The 27,022-nt window shown below is 38.2% G+C and overlaps 2 protein-coding genes across 4 annotated transcripts in view; one reads left to right on the top strand and one right to left on the bottom strand.

Moving 5' to 3' along the window:
* ATP10D (ATPase phospholipid transporting 10D (putative)) overlaps nt 1-27,022 on the top strand; it is a 45,981-nt gene that overhangs the window by 8,259 nt on the left and 10,700 nt on the right. For 2 of the 3 annotated variants that reach the window (XM_082760356.1, XM_082760354.1), the window contains exons 2-18: nt 1,694-1,998; nt 2,737-2,931; nt 6,241-6,445; nt 9,397-9,482; nt 10,595-10,701; nt 11,440-11,571; nt 12,525-12,652; nt 12,799-13,051; nt 15,627-15,862; nt 16,720-16,908; nt 18,927-19,545; nt 20,421-20,527; nt 21,262-21,388; nt 23,195-23,379; nt 25,044-25,353; nt 25,982-26,058; nt 26,611-26,736. In XM_082760356.1, coding sequence (XP_082616482.1) covers nt 1,730-1,998; nt 2,737-2,931; nt 6,241-6,445; nt 9,397-9,482; nt 10,595-10,701; nt 11,440-11,571; nt 12,525-12,652; nt 12,799-13,051; nt 15,627-15,862; nt 16,720-16,908; nt 18,927-19,545; nt 20,421-20,527; nt 21,262-21,388; nt 23,195-23,379; nt 25,044-25,353; nt 25,982-26,058; nt 26,611-26,736 — 3,351 coding nt within the window. In that variant the 5' untranslated portion in view covers nt 1,694-1,729. The remainder of the gene's footprint in view (nt 1-1,693; nt 1,999-2,736; nt 2,932-6,240; nt 6,446-9,396; nt 9,483-10,594; nt 10,702-11,439; nt 11,572-12,524; nt 12,653-12,798; nt 13,052-15,626; nt 15,863-16,719; nt 16,909-18,926; nt 19,546-20,420; nt 20,528-21,261; nt 21,389-23,194; nt 23,380-25,043; nt 25,354-25,981; nt 26,059-26,610; nt 26,737-27,022) is intronic. The other variant, XM_082760355.1, reaches the window with a different exon arrangement.
* The window catches only part of CORIN (corin, serine peptidase), a 144,862-nt gene continuing 143,893 nt past the window's right edge, over nt 26,054-27,022 (bottom strand). Inside the window, exon 23 of the mRNA XM_082760359.1 lies at nt 26,054-26,077. The gene's annotated coding sequence lies outside the window, so the exon portion shown is untranslated. The remainder of the gene's footprint in view (nt 26,078-27,022) is intronic.

Below are 27,022 nucleotides of genomic sequence, written 5' to 3'. Positions count from 1 at the left end.
GTCTGTTACATGGCTAAAGTTAAATGAGTTAAATCTTAGCCTGTCCTAGATACTTTGCTGCTTAACATGTGCTAATAAAATAAATAAATAAATAAATAATAAATAAATAAAACCGGTCTTTGTATTCAGAGTAATAGAAGGGAGTTCCAAGTCAGGCTAACAGTAACTGTTGTGAAAACAGAAGTCTTTTTTCAGGCAGCCGAGTGTCAACAGCGGTCCTCATCTTTTGTATCAGCCAGGGCGCTGTTTCCGCCGAGCGATGCAAGCCCTGTGTTCCTGCTCCTGGCACTGGATTTCAAAACTGTATGCAGCTCTGTAATGCACAGCCAGTGCATTTTGCTGTGACTTCCACAAAGAGTTAGCACATTGTCCTCTGATTTGGTTTGCCTAGGGGTTGGCTAAAACCAGGGAGTATTACGTTGTTACTTTCACATTTTTTGCAATGAAATACTTGCTCCTTGTCCACCATTCAATGTTGAGTGCTTCCTTTCTTCTGAAGCAAAGAAAGGAAGGAGTCCCTCTTCTGGCATCAAGCAAAGGGAATCTGAGTTGTGAATCACTACTTCTGTCACTGATTTTTTTTTTAATTTATTTCAGCTAAAGGCTAAAAAATTTTAAATCTTTCTGCAGTGGCATAAAAATTTCCTCAGTTACCAAGAATAAAACTGGCTGAGATGCTGGGATCATTAGTCTTAGAAATAGTCAAAGATAATTTTGGTAGCTAGCATTACCTTGTACTATTTGGTCTTTGTGCAATGGTGGTGGTTTGATATATCAGCGGGTAAGAATGTGTTACATGGCAAGCAAATTTAGGTTATTTACATTTTTTCATGTACGGTAATCAGGAAGTTTTACACCTTCTCTGTCATCCATAAGCCTGCAACATATTTCTGTTAGTTTGTTACCTGCCAGGTATGGTTGGGCTTGAAATACTTGTCAGTTGCACAGAAAGACTTCAGGAACAGAAGTTCAGGGAAGTGGTGGAGTCACCATCCCTGGAGGTCTTTAAAAGACGTTTAGATATAGAGCTTAGTGATAATGGTTTAGTGGAGGACTTCTTAGTGTTAGGTCAGAGGTTGGACTTGGTGATCTCAGAGGTCTCTTCCAACCTAGATGGTTCTGTGATTCTGTGATAAGATCATGTTCTCTTGCAGTAAATGAGGTACTTTATCCAGATCTAATTTTGTAGGCAACATTACAAAGTATCACTTATTTTGTAATAATCATTATATAGTCCTGCATAACATTCTAATTTGGATTTCTTAAGCTTCAGGTGCCAATTTAGTATGTGCTTTACCCCACACAAGTTCAGAAATCACTGTAAATCTAAACTGTATTGCTATGTTCCTCTGGTATTGTAATATCACAAAATAATAGTGGTCTACTGGAAAAAATAGGTCTGTAGATCAGAGGCAGAAAATTATTGGAGTCAGATTTGTTTTCTTTTATAAAACAATGACAGAAATATTATGTGTTGTAAATGGAAAATCAAACTCTAGGATCCTGAAAGGGAGGATGAAATTTGGATAAATGCAGCCTTTGAAGCAGAGGAACCTGACGTTGCATAACCTCTTAACTCTTTTCCAAATCAAAATGTGTCAAAAGGCCCTTTTCCTAGGTTTAAACTATTAGTTAAAAAAGCCTTTATAGAATTATTACTTAACCTGCTCTATTTTAACTTGTTTCTAAATAGAGGACACTCCTTGGATTATAAAGCATTCCAGGAACAATGGCAGATCCCATCCGCTGGGCCAGGTACCGTTGGCAGCGACTTATATCTACAGAAGGCAGAGAAGTTAGCAGCAGCAGCAACTCAAGTAGCAAGCGCTATCAATCATCAAAAACTGCCAGCAAACACAGGATAGTGATACCCTGTTTGGGACATTTTAAGGAAGAGTATGAAAAGGTATCAAAACTGTACATGAACAACAAAATACGGACTACTAAATATACTTTACTGAATTTTATACCACGGAATTTATTTGAACAATTTCACAGGTAAAGAACTGCTTTTATTTTGATTGTGGAAATTCTGCAGAAAATGAATCCTTTTATGTAAATGTGTGTATTAATATAGAGATGAGTATTCTAAAATTTATTATCTTTCCCAACCTGCCTATCACTTCTGAAAAGATCTGTGTTATTTGACCGAGGATTCTTGAGTATCATCAGTCTTGGGCTAATTCTTTTCTGCATTGCTTTTACCATTTACACTCATTCTACTCTTTGGATTGTTGAAATATTCTTTACTGTTGGAGCATTGCCACCCAGTAATCTGAAGTAGGATTTTCAGCTTGTTTCCTGCAAATATATTTTATCTTCTTCCCTCTCATGCCTTTCTCTGTTGACATTGTGTTTTTTTTTCTTCTCCTTGGAGGACAGCAAATTTGTAAAGTTATGCAGGGAGGTTGCAGGACAGCTTACTTTTAAAAATGTGTTGTATACATGCTCACAAAAGCCTCACTAGAAGACACATGCTTGGAGGGCAGGGATGGAAATACAGGAATAATATTGCTTTCTGCACCTTTTTAACACATATATTAAGCAGCTGTCCAGCCAAATAATCTGTTGACTGGAGAGTGAAAAAATAGTTGTGGATACTTAGTTCTTAAATAATACTTGGCATAAAGAAATGATAAATTACTGCTAAGTTAAGTCTCAATACAGCATGGAGTGGGGGAATAAGGATTACTGACTGCTAACACAGCCAACTCTCGTGTTTGCTCTTTGTTTCAGAGTTGCCAACTTGTATTTCCTATTTCTAGTTGTTCTAAACTGGGTTCCTCTGGTGGAAGCTTTCCAAAAAGAAATTACAATGCTACCTCTAATAGTGGTTCTGACAATTATTGCAGTGAAGGATGGTCTGGAAGACTACTCAAAATACAAAATGGATAAACAGATAAACAACTTACTAACCAGAGTGTATAGCAGGTAAGAGACAACAGCCTTTCTGGTTTATTGTTACTAAACTGATAATGAGTAAATGTAAGAAAAAAAAATGATAGCTCTTCTGGTTTACTTTCTGGATGCTCAGAGAATCATAGAATAACTTGGGATGAAAGGGGTCTCTGGAGGTCATCTATATAATCATACCCCCTGCTCAAAGCATGTCTAATTAGGTGAAGTTGCTCAGGGAGTTGTCTAGTTGGGTCTTGATCAGCTGCTTGGGTAAATAGGTATTAAATTAGTATAAAATTTGCTGGAATAAGTGCTCTGGATGCGGCCAGAGTGTTCATGCATGATTTTGTACTGTTTTAACCAAGGCAGTTTGATTACTATTTTTAATATCTTAAAAATTGCTGTAGGGGTCATAGAAATGCAAGAGTTGCTAATTTGCCAATATACTGTTGAAACTCACTAATGCTATCAGCATTATAATATTTTATTCAAATGCAATAACATTTCCTTTAAAAGAATAAGATCATTTTCGATTTGTGCGTATCACATAGTTTGGTACAAATGTTAGCAGCTCTTCCACAGTGCAGGACTTTAATAGTACAGACTGTAGGTGCAGCTTAGGAGTGGAGTGTGCTCATGGTGAGAGGTTTGCTGTCAGGCATTTATAATGTGTGGACAATAAAATAAAAAAAAAATGAAATAAATAAAAAAAAAAAAAAAGGAGGTGTCAGGAAAGTAGACAGGTCATATTATAAACTAGCACTGGCAAAAAATTGATTGTAGTGCATGTCAGTGGGGCCTACATCCCTCGTGTTTTTTCTACACCTGTCATAAAAGGATATTGCAAGACTCACACAAAGCCTGTAAACTACAAAGATAAAGGAAGTGTACTGGACTCTTCTTGCTCTGTGTTCATGGTGGGGAACAAGTGCATTTGGAAACTCACTTGTTATCTGCTGTAGTAGCTGTCGCAACCAACAGCACTGCAGAAGAAAACAGATTTGCAATTAGATACTTTAATGAGAAGGAGCTTGAAATCAATTTTGGCACTACAGCGCCTCTATGTTTGTGCTCTGATATTAATGAATTTGTAAAAGACGCACCTTTTCCTAGTGAAGTCAAAGCACAAATGGAAAATAAACTTTTAAAAGGTCTTAATCTGTTAGCTGTTTTTTCCAAGCCCTAGACTTTTTTTTTTTGCTGTAGACATGACCTTAATAGGCCTATGGAGCAGGATTGCAGTCTATCAATACATAACTATTAAATATATTGTCATATTACTGAGAAGATGGAATCTTTAGCTTTCTGGCATTTGCTATGTATTTTAAGAGCAAGCTCGTAACCACAGAAAGCATCAGAAAGCAATGTATCCTAGAATGGTTTGGGTTGGAAGAGACCATAAAGACCATGCATGGCCCACTTCACAAGCCTGTGCACGTTCCCCTGGATGGCATCTGAAGTATCAACCACACCACTCATGTTGGCATCATCTGCAAACTTGCTGAGGGTGCACTCAGTCCCATGTCCATGTCACTAATGAAAATATTAAACAGTCCTTGTCCTGATACAGACCCCAGAAGTCTTCACACTGATCTCCACGTGGACATTGAGCCACTGAAGAAACAACTTCATGTTCTGCAAACACAAATATTAACCTTGTTGCCTTTATGAGTTCTCAAATCCTTTCCGTCACATTTGGAGGGAGAGGTAAAAGAGTGCTGTTGCGGAGTGACCAGGGAATTCCATGCCACTCGGCATTCCATGCCACTCTTTGGACTCACTTTGCCTTCTTTGCCGGGAAAATTGGCCTACACAAAAAAATGTGTTGATATAGTTTTCAATACCAGAGGGGTGTTTCTAAGCAGAAAAGGTTATTAGTTTTCAGTTCCCTCAATCTCCTGAACTGATTTACTGTGTCAGCACTTTTGCAGATATAAGCAAGTAATTACAGAGGGAACATAAAACCAGGCTCAGTTTGATCAAAACTTAAGTTATAGCTTCAGTAACTATGAATCACATCCCATTCTACAAGTCTCCCTTCCTTTTTCCTCTTTACTTTTATTCTTAGATTATTGGGGTTTTGTTTATTTGTTTGGTTGGTTTTTGTTAATTTACTTTAGAAATCTTTCCTTCTTTTTTTTCCTTGTCTTCAAGGCAGTGTATTTGTATGAAAAGTTAATTGAGTGTTTTTAAATTCATCCATCTTCTGATAGTCATTGCTGTAGCTTTAATTAAGTTTTACATGCTTTCTATTGTGCCAGTTTTTAATATGTGTAGAAAATAAGAAATGAACATCTTGAGGAGAAGCAGATATTTGGCTTATATTGGTTTAATTTTAAATCGGCTTTTGTTGCTTCCTGGTTTTGCTTTGCTTGCACTTGGAAAACAATATGCCAACCTCCACCTTATCTTCACTAGAGATATTGTAATCAATATACTGGTTGATTATGTGGACTTTGTGTCATCGCTTTGTAGAAAAGCATTTTGAAAGGATACTGTCAGATAGTGCAGGTCTGAAAGGTATGGATGCAAAGCTTGACAGAGGGAATATTTTACTGATACTTTCTCTGTTATTAGAAGGGTCAGAAGCATTTTACATAGCTAGCACTTCGATTAAAGCTGATAGGTCAGTGCCAGTCCATAAGAAATTGCCGTATTACGCAGCTTGTTAGCTTATGTGTGTACCATGGAAGCTAGGTGCACATCCCAGCTCCCTGGTGTGACTGTACTTCTCAGCTAGGTAGGTCAGAATGAGATTCAGGAAAGGAAGCACAACCTGAAAGACAGCCCTGGCGCAGCCTGGACTATTCTCCAGTCTGGTTGACTGATAAATTGTGGAGAACATGCTCCTCCCTTTAAACATAGCTCTAGGGTTAGTCTGAGGGGCCTGAAGTCTTTCTGACTTCTCTGAGTGTGATAGGGTCTTCGTACCTTGTGTTCAATAATAATAGAAAAAATATATAAAATATATTATATATATATATAAATATATATAAAAACCTATAAATAAAAATATTTATGTTCAGAGCATTGGTGAAGTGGTTGCTGAATATCCTTTGTTTACTGATAAATATTGGAATAATTAAAATATAGGAAGCAAGTGGGCTGAATTTTGAATAGAGCTAAAATAATTCTGGGAGGGGGACTGGAATTAATTCCCAGCAAAACAGGGCTGGGACCTCAGAGCTGAGTCTTTGTAATTATATTCACCTTGACATGATAGACCATCTCATCAGAGTTTTTAATGACTTGAAAGCGTAATTTAACAATGAGAGTCATTTTCTCTGAGCTTTCAGTTAGAGTTTATGAAAACAATTAATTAAAATTTGATATGCATTTCAGGAAAGAGAAGAAATACATAGATGAATGCTGGAAAAATGTCAACGTTGGGGACTTCATCCGTCTTTCACGTAATGAAATCATTCCTGCTGACATGGTGCTGTTATATTCTAGTGACCTGGATGGGATCTGTTACATTGAAACTGCAAGCCTTGATGGAGAAACCAATCTAAAGCAGAGGCAGGTGGTGAGAGGATATTCAGAGCAGGTGATAATTGTGCATTTCTAGTGGCTTAAGCAAGTTGACATGACAGACAGCCAACTAAACAAAACAGCCCTCTAGATTGTATAGTGCTCATCAATCCCCATCTGAAAACAAAATAAGCAGGTAACATAGTTTTAATTTGTTTGTTGAGTTATTTGGAGCAAATACTTTTCTGCTCACTTATTCCAGAGAAAGAGGGCCCAATTTCAAGTGATGCAAGACAGTAAAAATAACTATTCTGGTAAATGTCAAGTAGTTATTTATGGTGTATGTCATTTAATGGATGTGAAATTAGAACTTTTTGAAAGGGAGTTCTGTGCCACATAAAGACCTACAGAGAGGGATGGGTATATTCTTTTTTACTGTATTTCCAAATGTATTTTTAGCTTCAGTCCTAGTCTTTCTAGGATTTATAAAACCTTTGGAACTCTTCTAATTTTTCTGCTACAAGCCTACTGTGAACAGTATTGACTAGCTCATCTCTCCCTTTCAAGACTGAGCATCACCAACTCTTAGAGTTTCTACAGACCATGTAGTGATGAGAAATTAGTGGATATGTGCTTTTTTGCCTTTTTTTAAGTTTTGGCAATTTAGAATAGCATTATTTATTTATTTATTTTTCTGGAAATGCTTCATTGACAATAGGAAAGAAATCACGAAGATAACCCAAGGGGCTTCATAGGTAACAGCTGGTAGGTAACAAGGCACAGAACAGTGTCTCCAAGCATCTTGGCTTTCCTAGAGAAATACACAAAACAACTGAGGACCTGTTCCCTAAGGATAATGAGTTATTTAGTGAACAAACACATTGCTCTGTTGTATTCAGTGCACTCAAATGTTTCTTCTTAATGCTTTAAGAAGGGATTAATCTCCATTTTCCTCCACACCTTGTATGGTTAGGTGAACCATGCGCAGATTCACTGGGGTGAGGAAGCTAATCTGTTAAATCACTGTGAGCAGTGAGTGTTTCCTCTTATGTTGTAAGAGAGGTCACAGGACTTCACTGTTCGGTTCCTTCTTACATGTTCAATGACTGAACCCAGTCCTAGCAGCATCCTCATAGCTAATGGAGAGGAAAGTGCTGTCCTTTTTTTCTAGGCAGCCTAAGAAAGCCAAGTTGATAAAAGAATTTGCCAGTTCTCCTTTTTTACCTTAGTTATACACCACATTCCTATGCTGTATTGTAAAGCCATACAGTTTGTCAGGAGTACTTCACAGCCAAAGCAGCAAACCTAGCGTTGGGAAGTTGCCTTTCTCCTTTTTCCGGTGAGACAGTCTATTGCAGGGACATTCATTTAAAGCTACCTTACTCAGTTCTTGTCTTTATTGTCCCCTTTCTTTTTGATGCTGCTTTAGGGACCTTTATGCAAAATCCAAGTAACATTTCTTCTGCCATAAAAAGGCTTCTCTTTTGTGCCAGGAAGCATAAGAAAGTGTCTCATGAAATAAGGCACAACATTTTCTACTTGCACTAGTTGATGAAAAGATTATAATGAAAAAAATATAGACCATACTTTTCTTATAGTCTGGGAAGATTTGAGTGCCCATACCAATATGTCTCCTTTTGGGTGTAGTTTTATTCACCTCTGTTTTATACTGGCAGAGTGTAGGCATAAATCCAGTGCCATCTATAAGTTACGCCCTGAGGTTCTAGGGTTGCTGTTTCATGGTATATTGCAAGAAGCTGCTACCAGCAGCTTCACTGGTATTAAGAATTGTTTGACCTCCCCCCCAAAAAAAAAAAACAAAAAAAAACCTGTTGTAACATACTACAGACATTTTGTATTTCCTGTACAGATAAACATAAGAAAGATCAGTGAAGACAGAGTGATCTTTCATAGATAATAATAAAATTTACAGAGTCTCTAGGTATCTGTCTAAGGCTACATTCATACTGATTTTCCTGACAGTGCAGGAAATCAATACAGCAAAATATAGCAGAATTTTTGAATCAAAACAACAAAGTATGTGCTAACGACAATATGACTTCTGAGTTTCAAATTCAACTTAGGAGGCTGGGTCTCTTCCTCACAGTTGTTATTGTCCCAACGTGAAATCACCCAGCTGTGGAGGTGGAGTCATCTCAGAGACCTGTAACTATGTAGACGATGTTTTCAATTAAACCTGTGAATTACAGACTTTTCCTTGGAGTTTGGCACCTTAAAATTGGTCATTCTTTTTTTCTAAAGAGCAGAAGCAATGAATTCCCAAAGAGTCAGTGGGAGGTACTCAGCTTGGAAACAACTTTGTTACACTAGAGGCTAGATTTCCATGTGTCCTGACTGTACTCATAGTCCATTAATTACAAGTGCAATTGCAGGTAATTTTGAAGACCTGGTCTTTTGGTTTTTCATTCATTTCTTGTCAGGTTTCATTATTAATAAGAAAATGTGTGTCACTTGGCCTTTCTCTTCACTAAAGAGTTCACCTGCTTTTCATTCACAGCATAAGCTTCTAGTCTTCCATAACAGCCCTTTCTTCAGTTCTGGTAAGGTTTAATCATCATTAAGAAGTTCTACCTGCTTTTTTGTGTTAGTACAGGTAGCGTCCTAGTCATGTTATCAGAAGCAGCAGCTCTTTGGAAGCAATTCTTAGAAGACAGTGACTTTTTCTTCATCATGGAAAAAAAATGTGGAAATCTCTGCTTTTCAGATGTTCTTAGCGCATTTTTTTGCTGCTTCCTCACTCTTCCACCCATTTCCTTCTCTGTGGTGTTCCTAAGATATCAGCATCTCAGCTGATACTTGCCAGGGTTTGACATTTGCTAGAAAGTCTTTCTATGCTGCTTAAGTCTGATATACCTGGGTTGCAGATCATTCACATAATCAGCTACTTAAAATACAGAAACTAAACTGTTAAATGGTGATATCTGAACCTGTGAATTTTAAGTTCCATCACATGTGGTCTGAGTTCTCTCTTTTTTTTTTTTTTCTTTTTTTCTCAAATAACTTCAGGTCTCTGAAATTGATCCAGAAAAATTTTCCAGTAGAATAGAATGTGAAAGTCCAAACGATGACCTCAGTCGCTTCCGAGGCTTTGTGTAAGTAGGCTTGGTGGCTCTTTAAACAAATGTAATTTGCTTTGGTGCTCTCACTAATTTTCAGAAAACTTGTAATGTTTACTTCAAAAAATAATGACAATATGCATAGAAGTCTGTTTGCACCACTACATTTCTGAGTGCAGCCTGGCAGGCACTGCTCCAGTAGGGCTCTGAACAGCTGATTGTAAACTGGAAAAAAGCACTAGTGCTTTCTATTTCATATTAAATATTGTCAACATCTTAGTTCAGGCTGTTTTGCAGTTCTGTATTCCATATTTGAAATGTCTGTCCTAAGTCTGCTTTTAATGACATGTCATATCTGTATAGTATTCAGTCTAGACTGTGGCCTGACTGGCCAAGCTTCTTTGCTCAGGATTGGAAATGAGAAGAACTGGCTTCCTCTCCTACTGTGATGTGTTTTGTGTAATCCCCAGTGATTTGATCAAATTCCTTTTGAGCAGTATTGCCATATGTCTCTTCTCTTCTCATAGGTCTGTGATTTTTTTGTGTAGGCAGTAAGAAAACAATTATATTCCGTGGAATGGCTGACTTTCAGTTTTTGAGAGGTATAATGTCTACATTTTTCGCCATGGGCAATTAAATGTTAGAAATATGAAAAGAAAAAGAGCTATATAAAAATCTTAGTCTGTGAGGAAAAACCTTGACAAAAAGTGGGCATACCTGCATTGGAAATCTGCCACAGGGGTTAAAATGCTCACAGCACTTTTAAAATGGGATTTCAAATTTTGTTTGATTTTTTTTCTCACGTTGGTAATTCAAATAGAAGTTATTTGCTTTCACACTTAGTGTTTGTCCCAAGGTCATTTCAGCAGTGTTGCCTACTTCCCATATGCTATCTGGCAAATGTCAGGCTTGTAAAAACATGGAAATTTTAATACAGTGCTTACATACTTAGATTTTCAAAGGTGATCTGGATTCATGTTACCCACTTCTTTTGAAAAGTCCAATGAGAAGTGTCAGAAAGGTAGTCAGTGACTGGTCACTTCTCCAGGTGATCTGTTCCCTAATGCTTTTTCAAAACCTGACTGGTAATTGCTGGAGTCCTACAGATGGAGTAATGAAAAATGTGCTTTTTTTCTTTTTTTTTCCAGTGAACATTCAAACAAGGATAGAGTGGGCCTCAGCAAGGAGAACTTACTGCTCCGAGGATGCACAGTAAGAAACACAGAAGCTGTTGTAGGCATTGTGGTATATGCAGGTGAGTGACCACCCTGGCTTTCACATATTGCAGTGCAAACAAGATGGAATTATGTGCCTTAAGAAATAGCATCGCACAAAGGCAAGGTAGCAGATTGAAAGCATGAATCCAGCAGAAGGCAACTGTAGCTAGAAGCATTTAAGAATGCATGTCTGAATTAAGTTTGTTTCTATTTTAAAAATGCAAAGGTTGATATGTCTGATTATTCATGGGAGGCAAGCTCTGTTTCATGTCCTTGTCCTCAACTGTTAACTGCAATGGCAAATCCAGGTTTTGAAATGGGCATGCAGATACTTACCTTTCTTGGGATTTTTACTGGTCCAAAATTGAAGTTAATGCTGTTCTTTAATACTCCATATCAAAGGGAAGATGTTTTATGACTAGACAATGTGATTTACTCTGCTAGATAATAGTGATGCAGGTGCAGAGTTTCGTGGAAAATATTAGAAATAGTATAGAAATTTTCAAGAATAGGTTTGTTTCTCTAGGAAGGAATATTATTGACAATATAAAGGATAACATAGCTGAGAAATTTTGGTTTAGCTTGTTCAGTTTTCATTAGGGTGGAAGTATTGTAGGACAGAATTACTGTAGGAGCAGTTCGTTGAGTCATATTTATAACCTCTTTTCACGTATTAGTTAACAGAAATGTCCAGTTTCCCAGAGCTTTAGAAATTTAAAGGAATTTTGGTTCTAATACCTGCTAACAGAGAATTTCAACGTTTGTTGTGGTTACAGGTCATGAAACCAAAGCCATGCTGAATAACAGTGGACCTCACTACAAGCGCAGTAAATTGGAAAGAAAAGTGAATTCTGATATTCTTTGGTGTGTTCTGCTTCTAATTTTAATGTGTTTAACTGGTGCAGTAGGTAAGTGAGAATCTGCGGCATCCTGCTGTCTTCTCCTCTCAGCCTACACAAAAAAAGTGTTTTATTTTGGGGCTGTTTCATTTTAATAGCCCATTTCAGAAATTGCCTTCACTTATATCTAATTCTGCATCATCTGGGGGTTCTGCCAAGTTTTAGTTCATGTTGTCATGTTTAATCTGGAGTATGGTCAAGTGATATGTTCCTTGTGCTAGGTCTGGAACCCATTTCTCCAATTTGTTTTCTTTTTTTGCTCATTAATTGTTCTGTAAAACTCATACTTTGTGTTAGGATTGCTCAGGTAAAATGAGATGCATGTACAGTATTGCAGGGAGAGGCTGAGTTTGAGTAGTTATAAGGGTTCGTATTTTATGTATTCATTAAACAGTGAGCTTGAGTGCTGACATTTGAACAGACTAAATTTTATGATAAATCGAAAAGGTGTTTAAAAAAAAAAATCAGGCTACACTTAATAAACATGTCTGGCATCTCAAAACGTGTTAGATGAAGTTGCTTTTATAGCTGAGTTTTGAGTTTATGATAAGAAACTAAGCTTGTGATCTCTTCTGGGTCAGTTTTTATCTCCCAAGGCTATAAACTGGACAGAGTGGCTTGATGACATGCTTTTCAGAGGTTAACTGAAACCTGAACAAGCTAAGATGAGACATTTAATTGTTAGAGTATTAAAAAAAAAAAGTTTGTGAACTATAGTTAGTATTTTCTGAGTTCTGGGACATACTGTATAGATGTACTATTGACACCAAGGAAGTAAAGCCTTTATTCATGTGTGCACTTAATCCATTTTAATGGGGTTCCTGTTGAGAAAAAAAAGGAAAAGAGAAAATAGTAGTTTAGAAGCTTAGAAAGAACTGCAGAGTATAACAGCTAACACCATGACCCTGAACTGTGGTACAGTCTACATAAGTGATTCACATTATCTTGTTCTTGTTTTCAAGGCCATGGAATTTGGTTAAGTAGGTACTCAGAAATACCTTTTTTTAACATCCCTGATCCAGATGGGAAATTGATTCCTCCAGCATTAGCAGGGTTCAACATGTTCTGGACAATGATCATTTTATTACAGGTAACTTTTGTTGGCTTTGAGCATGGGCCATATCCTGATCTCACATATATCCTTGAAGTAACTCTCTGGCTTCCATAGAATTACTTCATGTTTGTAACGAGCCAAAGAAGTTGCTTTCATTTAATCCCCTTGTTTTGTTTTGGTAGGTCTTGATCCCAATTTCTCTCTATGTTTCAATTGAGATTGTCAAGTTGGGACAAATTTATTTAATACAGAATGACATTGATTTTTACCATGAGAAAACAGACTCTACGATTCAGTGTCGATCACTGAATATTGCTGAAGACCTTGGCCAAATTCAGTATATCTTCTCTGATAAGACTGGAACACTCACTGAAAATAAGATGGTTTTTCGGCGATGCAGCATTGCAGGACAGGAGTATTGCCATGAAGAAAATGGTAAGATACTAAACCCATGCTCATTACATGTCCTTTTTCTGTTCTCAGAGAAGCTAAAAGTTTTGACAAGGTCAGGTGAAATCTGTGTGGCAGTATGTACTCACGGAAGGTGTGAATTTAGACAGGTCCTACTTGCATCTTTCCCCATGGTTTGGATCATTTCATATACAGTGTTCTAAGAGGCATGAAGGCATATATAAGGTGCTGCTTTGCAGATAGCTACATTTGAGCATATTTGATACCATAAAAACAAATTCTCCTTACTTGATCTAGAGAAAATCATTCCGATGGCATTTTGGTTCTCTTCTTGCAATATTCGGAAACAGACCACTGGAAAAATGCCCATCTAGACTTTCCTCTTTCTTTTAAACAAGAATGCCTATGCTTGACCAATTTTTTAGGGTTCAAACATCCTGTTCAGTGCTATAGCAGTATACCAGCTTTATGTATTATATTTTAAAGCTCTGGTTTAACATGCTGTTTACTTTGAGGGTACAGTAACCCAAGTAAATACACGCTGAAGACGAAGCTTTAACAATAATATTAAAGTACAAGTTAAGCAGATGTGTGTGCATGGGCATGTTAAGGCTACAAAAGTAAGTACTTCCATCAAAAATAATGAATGTTGTATTCTTACTTAGATTTTTACAAACCTGTTTTATCCCAAAAGTCAAAAAGCAGCATTAATGGATAGTTGCTGCCTCATTGTCTAATATCTTAATATCCCTCAATACATGTTTCATGGAAGCCTACTTTTGAAGCTTTCTGGGAGCCAGGAGAATATTCAGCTCCAGACACAGGAGAAAGCTATCCAGAGTTACATAAAGTATTTTATTCAATTACATGTTTTATTAACTAGACAAAAACACAGATTTTATTACCATTACTGTATGTAAGTATTAGTGACTGCAGACGTGCTCTTTCACGGGTGGGTAATGCAAGGATCCTTTATGAGATCAAAGATGAAGTGCTGACAGGTGGGCACATGAATCACAACTGTGTATTAACCTTCCCCCTGTGGTTTTGCTGCCAGATGGAACTGCTTACTTTCTGCAAGCAAAAGGCACACCCTGCTGGCCACCACAGTGAATCACTTCAGTCCTTCTTTTGTTCATTGGCACAGGAACAGATGATTACAAATCATTTTAATAATTTCCTCGTGTATTTTGAAAATTATGTGGTGTGATTGTCCTGATGCTTCTTTGGCTTTGCATAATTATACTGGGAGGGATGACAAGAGCAAAGTGAGAAGAAAAGTCCTTAAGTTTCAAACTTGGTGAATGAATAACTTAAATAAAAAAAGTATATTTTCAGAGCATTTCCTAAAAGAACAAAAAGTGTTTCAGAAGAGATAAATCAAAGACTAGTGAGAATGATTTAGCTGTGGCTGATGTAGGTCTCATTGTGCCATGGGATGTCTACCAGAAACTTCCCCTAGGAGTTGACTTCAGTTATCTTCCAAAAATACCAGAGTGTTTATAATTATGTTCATAATTATTTCCTGTTGTACCTTGGCTTTTACCTGGAAATGAAGCATGTGCTTCTTCCTAACCAGTCTAGAAATTATGTGCCCTGAGAATCATTCCGCAAAATGTTGAAGGTCCTGCATTTAGCTCTGATCCACACTTGTTTGGTTGCACAAAGCTGCCATTTGCAAGGCTCCTTTTACATGCGGTACGAGTTGCACTGCAAGACAGTGCAGCCTTTTGCATACAAATCACTTAGTCTGTAGAAATATTTCTGTGTTTATATCTGTGTTGTCCAGGATAAAGGGATGCACATGAGGGAAGCACACAACAGCAATGACTATGGTGTGGTATAATCCTCCATATAGGTGCCCACATGTGATGTTCCATCTAAAGTAACACATGCCTTTAGACCTTGGCAGCAGAGCAGTGCAATGTTATAAGCAGTGCCACATTTGTTACTTCAGACAGAAGTGCATGCTTCTCTGGGAGTATAAGTGGTTGTGTGGTGTCCAAACCTGTCTGTACAGACGTGTTGTTACCATTCTTTTTGAACTTTTTTTAATGTGTCTTCAAGACTTCCAGTCATGGCCAATTCATTACTTTCTCAGGCATTCTGTTTGATTGTTTCACATCCCTAACAAAGTTTTACTGCTGTCTAATCTGAGTTTGCCTTGCCATAATTTAGGCCCATTGTGTCTTCTGTTGCTCACAGTATGCACAGAAGATAAGCTATTTCCTTTCTCTGTGCAATTGCACTTTATGTACTTGGAAACTACTGTTTGGTTCCCTTCAATGTTTCCTTCTGGAGGCTATGTAACTCCAGATTACTCTGGTATTTCCATGTAGCACAGTGTATCTAAAACCATGACCACTCTTGCTTCCTTTTCTGAATTCTCTCCAGTACACTGTCTCTCTTGATGTGTAGTGTCCCAAACAGCAAGTCAGTATGATACTATGGTTTGATTTTTAATAAATGGTGGATTATTCTCAACTATGTACTAAATGGCTTATTTTAAAATCAAGTTTTATTTAAGGAGCCTCCAGACAGTGTTTTAGACAAATTCCTTTTTGCTCATGGAACAATGATTTTCTTTCCATTTCTATAGCAAAGAGGTTGGAGTCTTATCAAGAGATGGATTCAGAAGATGAGGATTCAGCTGATGCCCAATATGCTTCCTTGAACCATATGTCAAAAAGAAGGGGTCACAGCTACAGAGCTGTGAATGAATCTTTGAACAAAAAGTATTTGGATCAGTTACCTGGTAGTTACCCTGCGGCAGGAAGGGAAAATTCAGCAAGTGATGTTCCCCATGCAGGACATGTTGCTTTCAGCAGCCGCATTGTAAGTAAAAGTTGTTGGTTTTAATACTAAATTTCTGAAGAAACTCACGAAGGAACATTTTTTTTACCTCTGTTTGAACAAAGTCCTTGTCATATAGGGGATCCTTTATCTTCCATCAAAATGAGAGCTCCAGTGATTGCTTGGCTGCGATCCCCTGTTTACAGCTGACATTGCAGATGTTCATTGGGTTACAAAGATGTATGCTTTGATTCTTGTTGGTGTGATTCCGTGATCACTCCAGCTAAAATGACCAGTTTCATCTTCAATAACAGTTTGTTCTTTTGCCTTAAGAAGTGTCAGGATTTTGTTTTGATTTTAATAAGAAATACCTAGATAACCAGTACTTATCCCATTGTACTTAATGGAAATTACCAGGATTAAAAACTCTGCTTCTTTACCTGAAGGTGTTTAAATAGCATTGGTCTTACTTAATCTCTGTTGAAGTGCCTGTGAAGTAGATCTCTACTGATTATTGTCCAGGCCTGTAGTTTGCTATTTGCAACAAATGGCACAAGGCAGTGAAAAGGTCGGAGTGTTGCTTTATTTCCTAGTATAATCAACTCAGCACCTGACAGGAATGGCTCTTTACTTAGGAAGGAAGTTGTATGTGCATCTAAGCTTCATTTGTCCTTAACTGATTTTATCTCCAGACACTGAGATTATTTGAAAGCTTCTACCATTGGTTTCTTGAATCAGCTGTCATTAGTGTCTGGGGAATGGGGAACGATTATTTTCTTCTGATACAGCATTTTTTAAATAAGTCTAGAAAAAAATTGCAACACTGAAATTGTATGTGCAAGAATCATTTGGGACTTCCAGGGTTTATATACTAATTGACAGTTCTGTTTAATCAATAGGAAACGGATGTTGTACCAGACACACAGCTGCTGGAGAAGTTCAGTCAGATTTCTTCTCATTCCTATCAACAATCAGAAGATGCCATCAGCAAGTTATCTTTGGAGACAGTGTACATCATTGACTTCTTTATTGCTCTGGCAATCTGTAATACTGTTGTAGTTTCAGTCCCCAATCAGCCACGTCAGAAGGTAAGAAAGTATATTCATCTGTATGGGCATGTTTTTAAGGAAACAAGTTCCCTTTTGGTTGACTACAAAAGGAAAAAAAAACAATTAACTGGCATTTAAATGCTGGCAAATTTCTTCCAATACAGAAAAACTTAGATTGAATATTTTTCTTCTGTATACAGATTGTAGAATCCTAGAATGGTTTGGGTTGGAAGAGACCTTAAAGACCATCCAGTTACAACCCCTAACACAGGCAGGGACAACTCCCACTAGATCAGGTTGTTCAAAGTCACATCCAGCATGGCCTTGAACACTTTCAGGGATGGGGCATCCACAGCTTCCCTGGGCAACCTGTTCCAGTGCCTCACCGCCCTCTGAGTGAGTTACTTATATCCAATCTGAATCTACCCTCGTAATTCAAAACCACTACCCCTTGTCCTGTGACTACACTCCCTAATAAAGGGTTACTCCCATCTTTCCTGTAGGCTCCCTTTAGGTACTGGAAGGCTGGAATAAGGTCTCCTTGGAGTTTTCTCTGGGTTGAACAACAGCTCTCTCAAACCCCTCTTCATAGGAGAGGTGCTCCATCCCTCGCATCATCCTCGTGGCCCTCCTCTGGACTGGCTAAACTTGTTAAATGATACCAGTGTGGCTAGAGCACTTGCAGTGAAGGCTGAGGCAAAAAAAGTTGTTGAGTATCTCAGCCTTCTGATTTATATATATGTATATATATACACATACATAAATACATATATATCAGATATGACGATGTGTGTTATCTTCGTCTTTTGAAAAAAAATAAACCTGAGGCATATGCAGAATTAGATTTTGGTGTCCATGTATGTAGTCAACCTACACTTATGGCTAGAGATTTTTTCAAAATGTGTAGAAATAAGTACCACATATGTATAAAGAAGCCTAGTATTCCCAGACAAGTCAGCATAGTGGGCAGCCTACAGGTGCATGTGTGGATTGGGCAGCTATGTTAAAAATATACTACCCAATCTGCATTTAAGAGTGGTGTAGAAAGCTGTGCAGGTGAGATTTTCATATTTTTTTTTTTTTTTTAGAATAAAATGTCTGGATAACTTGTTAGCAGGGGAAAATATCTCCAAGTAGTAGCTGGACTGGGAGAAGCAATATGGCACAAGGTTTGAGTTCACGGTTAGGGAATGAAAAAGACAAAGCTCAAGAGAACAAAAGTTTTCAGTGTTCCCTGAGGGAGAGGCGATGAAAGGATGTTCCTAGTCTCTGCCCCCATGATGCTGAATAGAGACATGCTACAACTTGCATGCAGCTGAGAGAGAATTGAAGCCAGTCTTTCATTTCTTGATTCATTTCAGTGGCAAAGGATAACGTGCTTCTCGGTGATAACTCATTCTTAGCCCTTCAACAGTAATGAGAAATGAATGTCAGCCATGCACACTTTGTTCCTCATTTGTAAGCTATTAGTGGCCAAAGTGCTTTGCATAACAGTAAACCCATTATTTTGTAACACTGATAGAGGGCAACTGGCTTTTTTAAATTCAGACATGAACAAAAAAAAAAGTATTGGTAAGGTACTGTATTTTAACATTATTTGTAGCTAGCTACTGTGAGGACTATGGAGTTGGTTTATTCTTCACAACTATCTTTCCAACTCAGAACAAGGATTAAAGTATTTAATTCCATTTGCCACAACTTTTAAAAGTTATAATGTCATACTGCCTGTTCCATTACTTAAGCATTTTTAAAGAGAAGTATTACATGGAATCAGACTTTGAATACACACAGTTTTCAGATCTGAAGTATTTCTACAGTTAGGTGATTTGAATAGGCGAAGCTCATACAGAACCTATTTTCTGTACTTATGTGGTAATATGTTTAATTGAGCTAGCCATTTTTAATATAAGCAGTCAAAATAATCCTAAATTTTAAATCACATTTGTTAAGAAATATATATACTTTGCTTACAAACTATATGTGTTTTATAAGAACTGTTCTTTAATGAAATAACATGTGAAGAATTTAAGATGTATACTTTCTCTTTTCTGTTCCAGATGAGACATTCTTCACTGGGTAGGATGCCTATTAAATCCCTTGAGGAAATCAGGCAGATGTTCCAGCGGTTGTCAGTCCGGAGACTAAGTTCCTCCCCACTTCCAAGCATAAAAGAGTCATCATCTGAAAGCCCAAATAGCTTTGTGAGCAAACTGTCTATTTTCAGAATGAAACTTGCTTCACCTGCTTTGGATGGAGCTGCTCAAAGGGCTGCTGAGCCTCACAACCCTGACAGCCCAGAAAATCCTCAACTACCTGAAGAACTAGATGTCGTGAAAGTAGCTGCAGGCAGCGAACACCACAGTGCTGGGTCGTCTATGAAAGGGTCATCTCCCTTACCTAAACTGTGTTATGAAGCTGAGAGTCCAGATGAAGCTGCCTTGGTTCATGCTGCTAGGGCTTATAAATGTGTTTTAAAGTCTAGGACTCCTGATCAAGTAACTGTAGACTTCACAGGTCTGGGATCTTTAACATTTCAACTCTTGCATATCCTGCCTTTTGACTCAGTGAGAAAAAGGATGTCAGTGGTGGTTCGGCACCCAGTCTCCAACAAAGTGGTGGTGTACACAAAAGGTGCAGACTCAGTCATGATGGATTTGTTGGGAACTGCATCTGAAGGTAATTGTAGAACTTCTAATTCTTTGCTCACATTTGTCATTCTTCAGAACAGTTGAAGAGTCTTGAATTTTTAACGGAAGGTACTAAAGCAAAAGTATTACATGTATACGTAAGAAACATGTGCCTACATATATTTAAGCTCAGGAGCTGTTCCAAGGGATTTTGTAATGTTTGGAAAATGATTAAATTCAATCTTTAAAGGTTCACAGTCTGCAGGAGGGAGTTTGGTTTCTGTGTTCCATGGTGTATCTCAGTGAGGAAGAGGAATGTTCCCATTCCAAGAGCATATTTTAACTAATCCATTACAAGGTCTAGACAAAAAGCCTCTGCAGTCCACAGGGTGAAAAAGTACCTCCAAAATCTGTGTCATCTTATTAGGGGCATAATTTAACACCTGGAGCTATTCTTCCTTACTTTGACTTTCAAGGTAAACTTGGAATCTAACTTTTGCATGTCCAAAATTAAATGAGTCAAATGCCTCTCTGAATAGTCCACTTGATAATGGATATTTTTTTAAAAAGCCTCTCCGTGTCTACCCTTTTAGCTCCCTCCCACTACAGTATTGAACATAAAGCTGCTTTGCTGTCTGTGGCCCAGTTCATTTTAGAAAATCATTTTATTTTAGAAAAATGTTTTGATATGCTAGTGTGTACAAACACATATCAGTACCAGACTGGTTCCCCTCAGTGCTTGTGCAAATAGGCACACTGCCTGCTTGCTAAAGATACAGTCACAGTACATCATAACATTTTTATGTTTTTAAATCATATTTAGACCTTCAAAATTTTCTAATAAATTTAGTTTAGGAATGCAAATTTAATTTGCTTTCTTTGCTTTTTGTTTGTTTTTTTTTTTTTTTTTTTTAATAATTGTAGGCACTAAGAATTCAGAAATGGAACAAAAGAAGATTAAAGAGAGAACTCAGAAGCATTTGGATGACTATGCCAGAAGGGGACTGCGCACTCTTTGCATTGCTAAAAAGGTATTGACTTTTTCTTATGTGTTTGCAAGAATGTTCATTTACAGTCCATGACCAACAGGAGCGGCAGCACCAATGGAGCAAATCTCACAACTTCTGAACAGATGTTCCCATTGCCACATTTCATTTATCCTGAAATTCTTTCAGCGGGAATTTTTAAGTTGACACAAATCAATTAGTTCAGTTAGGTTGGCATAGCTGTTGTCAGTTTGAGATGTCAGATAGCTTAATAGTCTAATTCTAACACTGGGGGTGGAAGGTGACTTGATTTTTTTAATGAGTCCTGAGCAGGTCTCCTCATATGAAACTTGTCCTGGTTTTCTTTACAATTCTTTACAAACCCTCACGCAAAGTGGAAGCACAGGCTATGTAGCTGTACAGGCTGTATATAGTTGTGCAGTGATTCTGTGGCTGTGTCAGTGAGGCAATTAAAGAACAGTAGAGAGTATACTGTGATCCTTAGCCTCCCTGCCTTCCATCTAAATGGAAATGTATCAGGCAGCTACAGCTGCCTGCAAGCTTCTGGTAAGCAACCTGACCTGTGAAGCCTGGCAAAGTAATCAAAAACTATGAATATCATCCTGTCTGTGGGCACCCTGGGGCACACATATACTGCACTGTTGGGCTGCCTGGCTAGGTTTAGTATGTGGACAGCAGAGGTGGCTCTGAGGATATTTTGCAGGCACATTTGAATATGAAATGTAGGTACATCCTGTGTGTTTTCTTTCCCTCTGTAGGTGATGAGCGATGAGGAATATACAGAGTGGTTAAATCATCATTTTCTAGCAGAAACCAGCATTGACAATAGGGAGGAGCTGCTGCTTGAATCTGCCATCAGGCTTGAGACCAAACTAACTTTGCTTGGTAAGTAGAAAATGCTGTAATTCGCAGGAAACTCCTTATGATGGTTATAATCTGAGTTTACCTGCAGAAAGCTGTATGAACCTCAGTTTGTGTAATACGTAGCTTTCTACAGATCCTGAATTTATTGTCACTCCTGAATTTTCATAAATCTTGCTGGTAAGTTCATTTGAGTTGCAAAACCAGCTGAAGGCAGCTGTTGATCTTCTATTATTTATAAAGTATAATGCTTTGCTGATTGTTTTATTATTCTTTTTTTCTCCTGTGCTCACTAGACTTTCTGAGTGTCATCATCATAAGCATGTGAAATAGTAGTAAAAAACCCCAGGCTTGACAGGGTAAACGCAGGGATCCCACTTCTGGGCATGTTTTTTATCATTGCATATCTACCATGCCCTAAATTAAAGATAGTGAAACTGTCTTCTGTTGGATTAAGAGATCGAGTACCTCAGAAAGGGAGCATTAAGTATACAGAGTGCCCAAGTTGAAACCACTACTTTTTTTTCCTCTTCCCTTGATGTCTGACAGTGTCTGTCAGAGGAGCTTGCATCTTCCTTCCTGCCTCTTGTGTTGACTTCTGACTTGCATCAAAATAAAAGCAGAGTGCAGAGCAAGGAGCTGGAGATGTTCATTTCCCAGGTGGCCAGTGGGCATGAGCTCTATGCCCTTGTTGGCAGTTACCTATTAAAGAAATTGCTGTAACATCAGAAGTCTGCCTCACCTTTTGGCCCTTAGCCATCCCATATGACAGTCAGCACTTGGTATACTAGTTGCTCACCAGAATCCTTCACTAGAAACACAGTTGGAGGGGAAGCTTTGCTGAGAGGTTTTTTTACTGTTTGTCTTTCAGAATGAACCTAGCTGTAACTGGCTGAGGTTTCTTTCTGAGAAACTGTCTTAGCTTGAGTATCCCTCAAGCCACACCATGTCTCCTGGTTATGATTTTGTACTGAAAATGTCCTGTACCATATCATAGGCATCACTGCTTTTCAGAGATGGTTTTGCTTTATGCTGATGTCATGTTACCTGATTGGTAACAGAACAGAAGATTTTTTAAGCTCATTTTAGGGATGCAATTCTGCATGCTGTGCACAGCAGAGAAAAGGATATCACTATTAAACGTATTTTTGTCAGCAGTCTTTCTATAAGTGCTAAGACACGGCACAGTACAGTTTTACATATTGTCAACTGCAAAGCTGATCCAAGGTTCCCTTCTCCAGTTGCTTTTTTGTCTTCCTCTTCATTGTTTTTGGAGGGGTGGGTTTGTCAGTTTGTTTTTGCCCTTAGACACATATCCATTTTATGTACTAGGAGATATGTCTGGGTGAGTATTTTGCCAAGAGCAGCTATTCATCAGGCTTATAAAATCCCTGCCAGAGCTGGGAACCTGGGAGGAGAACCAAGGTATAGTCAACTTGTCCTCTTCAAAGTGGGGCTTAACATAGGAAGGATCAAGATCACAGGTGAAAGAAAGTTTTATGTAGTCTGAAGCTGGAGGGAGTGGGAATAATGGAGTATATCTGTCAGGAGAAGCCTGGGAGTCTGCATCCCACAGCCACTATGGGTTGAAACAACCATGAGAATGAGAAAGATTTTATTAAGAGGGTCTTGTGAGGAGCTGGAGGCCAGTGAGTGTGTGTCAACAAGCTTGCATGTGATGGGCTTTGGGACAGAAAGGTGAGGAAGGGGGAGATTCCTAAGCATATCCCTGTAAAGTCTGTTTGGGGTTATGGATACACATAGGGACCATCTTGCAGGCTTGGTTCTGGAAATACATCAACACTAATCCTTCTGTTTGTCTAAATTAAGGTGCCACTGGCATTGAAGATCGCTTGCAGGACGGTGTTCCAGACACAATACAGGCATTACGGAAAGCGGGAATAAAAATATGGATGCTGACGGGTGACAAGAGAGAAACAGCTGTCAACATTGCCTATGCTTGTAAACTGCTGGAGCCAGATGACAAAATCTTCACTCTCAAATCACAAAGTAGAGTGTGTAGAAAATTACGCTTTTTTTTCAATTTATGGGGAAGGTGTTTGGTTTTCTCTGCCAAAAAAAATGCAGTCAGACAATATTGCAGGACAATACAGAAAAATAATATATTTTCTGTTTTTCCATCTCACCAAAGATAGCATGATTTATTGGAAGATGGAAATATTAGAAAATTGACGGTTTGCTTCTTTGTGGGTAAAATATAATTTATATATGTTTCCTTACATAGTCCATAAATGGCCATTAATTATCTTAACTGATTACTTAATTCCTGTTTGTGTTAGGTGAGGGAGTGACACACTTCAAATTTCATTAGACATTTCAGGTGGATGTAAGGTTGCAGCATATTAGCGATATAAGAGTTACTGTGATGCATATTGTATTAAATTAAGTTTTCTGCTGCTTTGTCATACACTCCCTCAACGCCACTTAACTTGCATAAATGTACTAGGAATTGTCTCTTTTAAATGCATTGCACAAAGTTTTAAAAAAAAATAATATGCCAACAATTTTATTAGAGAAAAAGCCACCTTCTTTTCACCACACAGTAGTTGAGCCACATGATAAAGAGTGGTTAAAAATACTGTTGTTTTGGGGGCAGTTTAATCCTACCTGTGCCCTCTTTTGGATGCTTAAAACTACCTGGTTTTCAAAACTTAATTTTTATCAATTTTGGAATTCTTAAGAAAGAAATTGCAAACTCTAACTGGTAAAGTGGACATATGCCCACTGGTATGCCAAGAGCTCAGAGCAGAGACATGAAATCTGGAATAGCTTTAAGGGACTGGAAGATTTTTAAGACCTTCTGCTTTTCTTTTTTTCTTTTTTTCTTCCAAAATGTATTTGGTATCTGTCATGGGGGATGGTGTGGCACATGGGTAACTGTGGGAAAATAAATTGAAAAAGGAAGAAATTTAGTCCAATTATGTTTGATAAAAGCTTTTTTTTCTTTTAATATTTTCTCCCTTCCATTTTTCCTATTGGGCAAAGAGGATCTTACTTAACAGTGCGAAGTAGCTCCTCTTGCAGAAGTGCTTGTCTTCCCTCTAACTGGGCTTTGAAATAAAAAACAGACAGGATTTGACACTGTTGCATTTCAAAGTAAGATAATGAGCAGACTTAAGAATATATATTTTTTTCTATATAGTACATGCATTACATATATTTATATAAAAAATCTTTTGAGCATCTTATACTGCCAAGGTTGAAAAACAAAAAAATGTTTCACAAGGCTAGTTCAGTAATTCATTGCAGCTCGCCTATAAAATGATTTGAAATGCCCTTTTGGCTTTACATGCCAAACAAAAGAAATGACGAGAGTAAAAGTCTTACCCAAAGCTGTATTTATATAACACAGTCCTTAATGTTTGTTTGTTTGTTTGTTTCTGGTAGTCCTTGAACATTTTCTGATCCATCGTGAGTGTTTTCACTTCTCCTAATACAATAACCAGACCCAAGCAAAGTTAAATCGTGGTCTGTTTTATTAACAACAGACTGCATCCTTTGTGATTTTAAAGGGCTGTTCAGCTTCATGTCTGAATCCTTATGTTGTTCAAATGAAATGCTACACAAGGACAGCAACTGACCTTTTCTCCATATGTGTTTCATAAATTGGAAAGGGAGACTGAATACAAACAGTAAGTTGTCTTTCTCTTGTCTTTAGGATGCTTGTGCTTTGGTGATGAACAAAATTTTAGAAGGCATCCAGAAGAATACTTCTGCCAAAAAAACAAAAAGTCAGAAACTTAGGAATGTCTCTGCAAGTCCCTCTACTCAAGCTGCTGGGTTCAGTGCAGGTCTGGTTATTGATGGAAAGACTTTAGAGCATGTCCTTCATGACAGCCTGCAGAATATTTTCTTGGAGCTTACAGAAAAATGTCGAGCTGTAGTCTGCTGCCAAGCCACACCACTGCAGAAGAGTGTCCTGGTCAGACTGGTGCGAAACAAGCTAAAGGCAATGACATTAGCTGTAGGTGAGTCCCATGGTTTCTTTTCTCTGAAAAAAAAATGTAGAAGCCATTTTCTTCTTTCCTTTATTTTCCTTAATATCTGTCACAAACTGTACTTACAAGGAAGATAATCCTTTGAATAATAGTTGTCTCTGGCATAAGATGATGTCAGTCTTCTAAGCTAGCAAATTTAGTCCATAAACACACTCATAATAATCCAAAGCAACAAGGACAGCTGCAGTCATGTACAGTGATATGTCTGAAGGGGAAAGTGAGAGGATTTTCTCTGTTGTTCTTCATACAACCCCCAAAATAATGAGGGAAAGAGATGACTGGGTGTGATTTAAAACACACGTAGTTTCTGTTCAAGCATACTGACTAAATTCTGACGAAAGGAGCAGCTAATATACCTTTGGAGAATATTGCTCAGCTCAGTCAGGCCTCCCACATACTAATCCTGTTTTCCATAGGGTTTTCCGTAGGCTGCGTTATTGGCTACAAAAATGTTTTTCTCTGACCTCTTTGGTGTTCTGATATATTTGACTTTTCCTGCCACCTCCATGGCAATGTGGTAGCCAGCAGAGCTGCCTCTAGGTCGCATTCCAAGTGAGAGAGCTTAGTTCTGATTTCCCCCCTTTTCTTTTCTCTGTAGGTGATGGTGCCAATGATGTCAGTATGATCCAGGTGGCTGACACTGGTGTGGGAATCTTGGGCCAAGAAGGCATGCAGGTAGTGTATACAAAGACAGCTGCAAGTGACATCAGAATCCATTTTAAATCTGTTCAGCTTACTCTAGAGGCCCAGTGGCTTCACAGCCCATTACTGTATCCAGGGGGGGCACAGTTTGCATCCTGAGCTCACACCCATGCCTCTGCGCTCATCAGGAGCACACAGAAGCTGAGGCTGCAGGGGTTCAAACTCCAAACAGCAGAGCTTGCTGTTTGAACTCGCCATCATTCATTTCATGCCATGCCCAAGCATCAGTGATTTCTGTGAAGTTGTGTGGTAATAATAAAGACAGACAGCCTCATACGTGCACGTGTTGTGTTGGGCTGAGCTGTGCTGCACCCATCGTGTTGTGTTGGGCTGAGCTGTGTGTGTTAGTGTAAAATGTGGTACAGAGGGTCTCAGATCTGAATGAGGCTAGGGCCATATGTATTACGTATAACAAATCACAAAATAAGAGTTTCCAGTAGTACATCAATTGCTTGCTTGACAGTACTTGAAGTTCATCTTTAACTGTTTGGGTGTAACGTATCTTTTCCTTTATTTGTCTTGCAGGCTGTGATGGCAAGTGACTTTGCAATCTCTCAGTTTAGACACCTCAGGAAGCTGCTGCTTGTACATGGTCACTGGTGTTATACCAGACTTACCAACATGGTGCTCTACTTCTTCTACAAGAATGTGGTATGTAGCTGTCCCATCCTAGGCAAATCAGTTTTCTTATTTGAAAGTGCTGCAGGGTCTAGTGTAGCTTCATATTATTTTTAAGTTTCTATTGTAAATGAGTTCAAAAAGACATAAAGAGCATATGTCAAACAGTTTGGTTTTCCATTTACATCTGCAGAGACTAGACACTCTTATTCCTTGGACTGAGTTTTCCACTCAAAGCCATTGTCTAATACAATTAAAAACTGGGTAACAGGCATTATTTCATGTAGTGGCAGCATGAATAGTTAAACAAGCCATGTAT

The sequence above is a fragment of the Aythya marila genome (genome assembly GCF_965140915.1).
Source record: "Aythya marila genome assembly, chromosome: 4".
In the NCBI taxonomy this organism is placed as follows: Eukaryota; Metazoa; Chordata; class Aves; order Anseriformes; family Anatidae; genus Aythya; species Aythya marila.
This window is presented reverse-complemented; position numbering and strand designations above follow the sequence as displayed.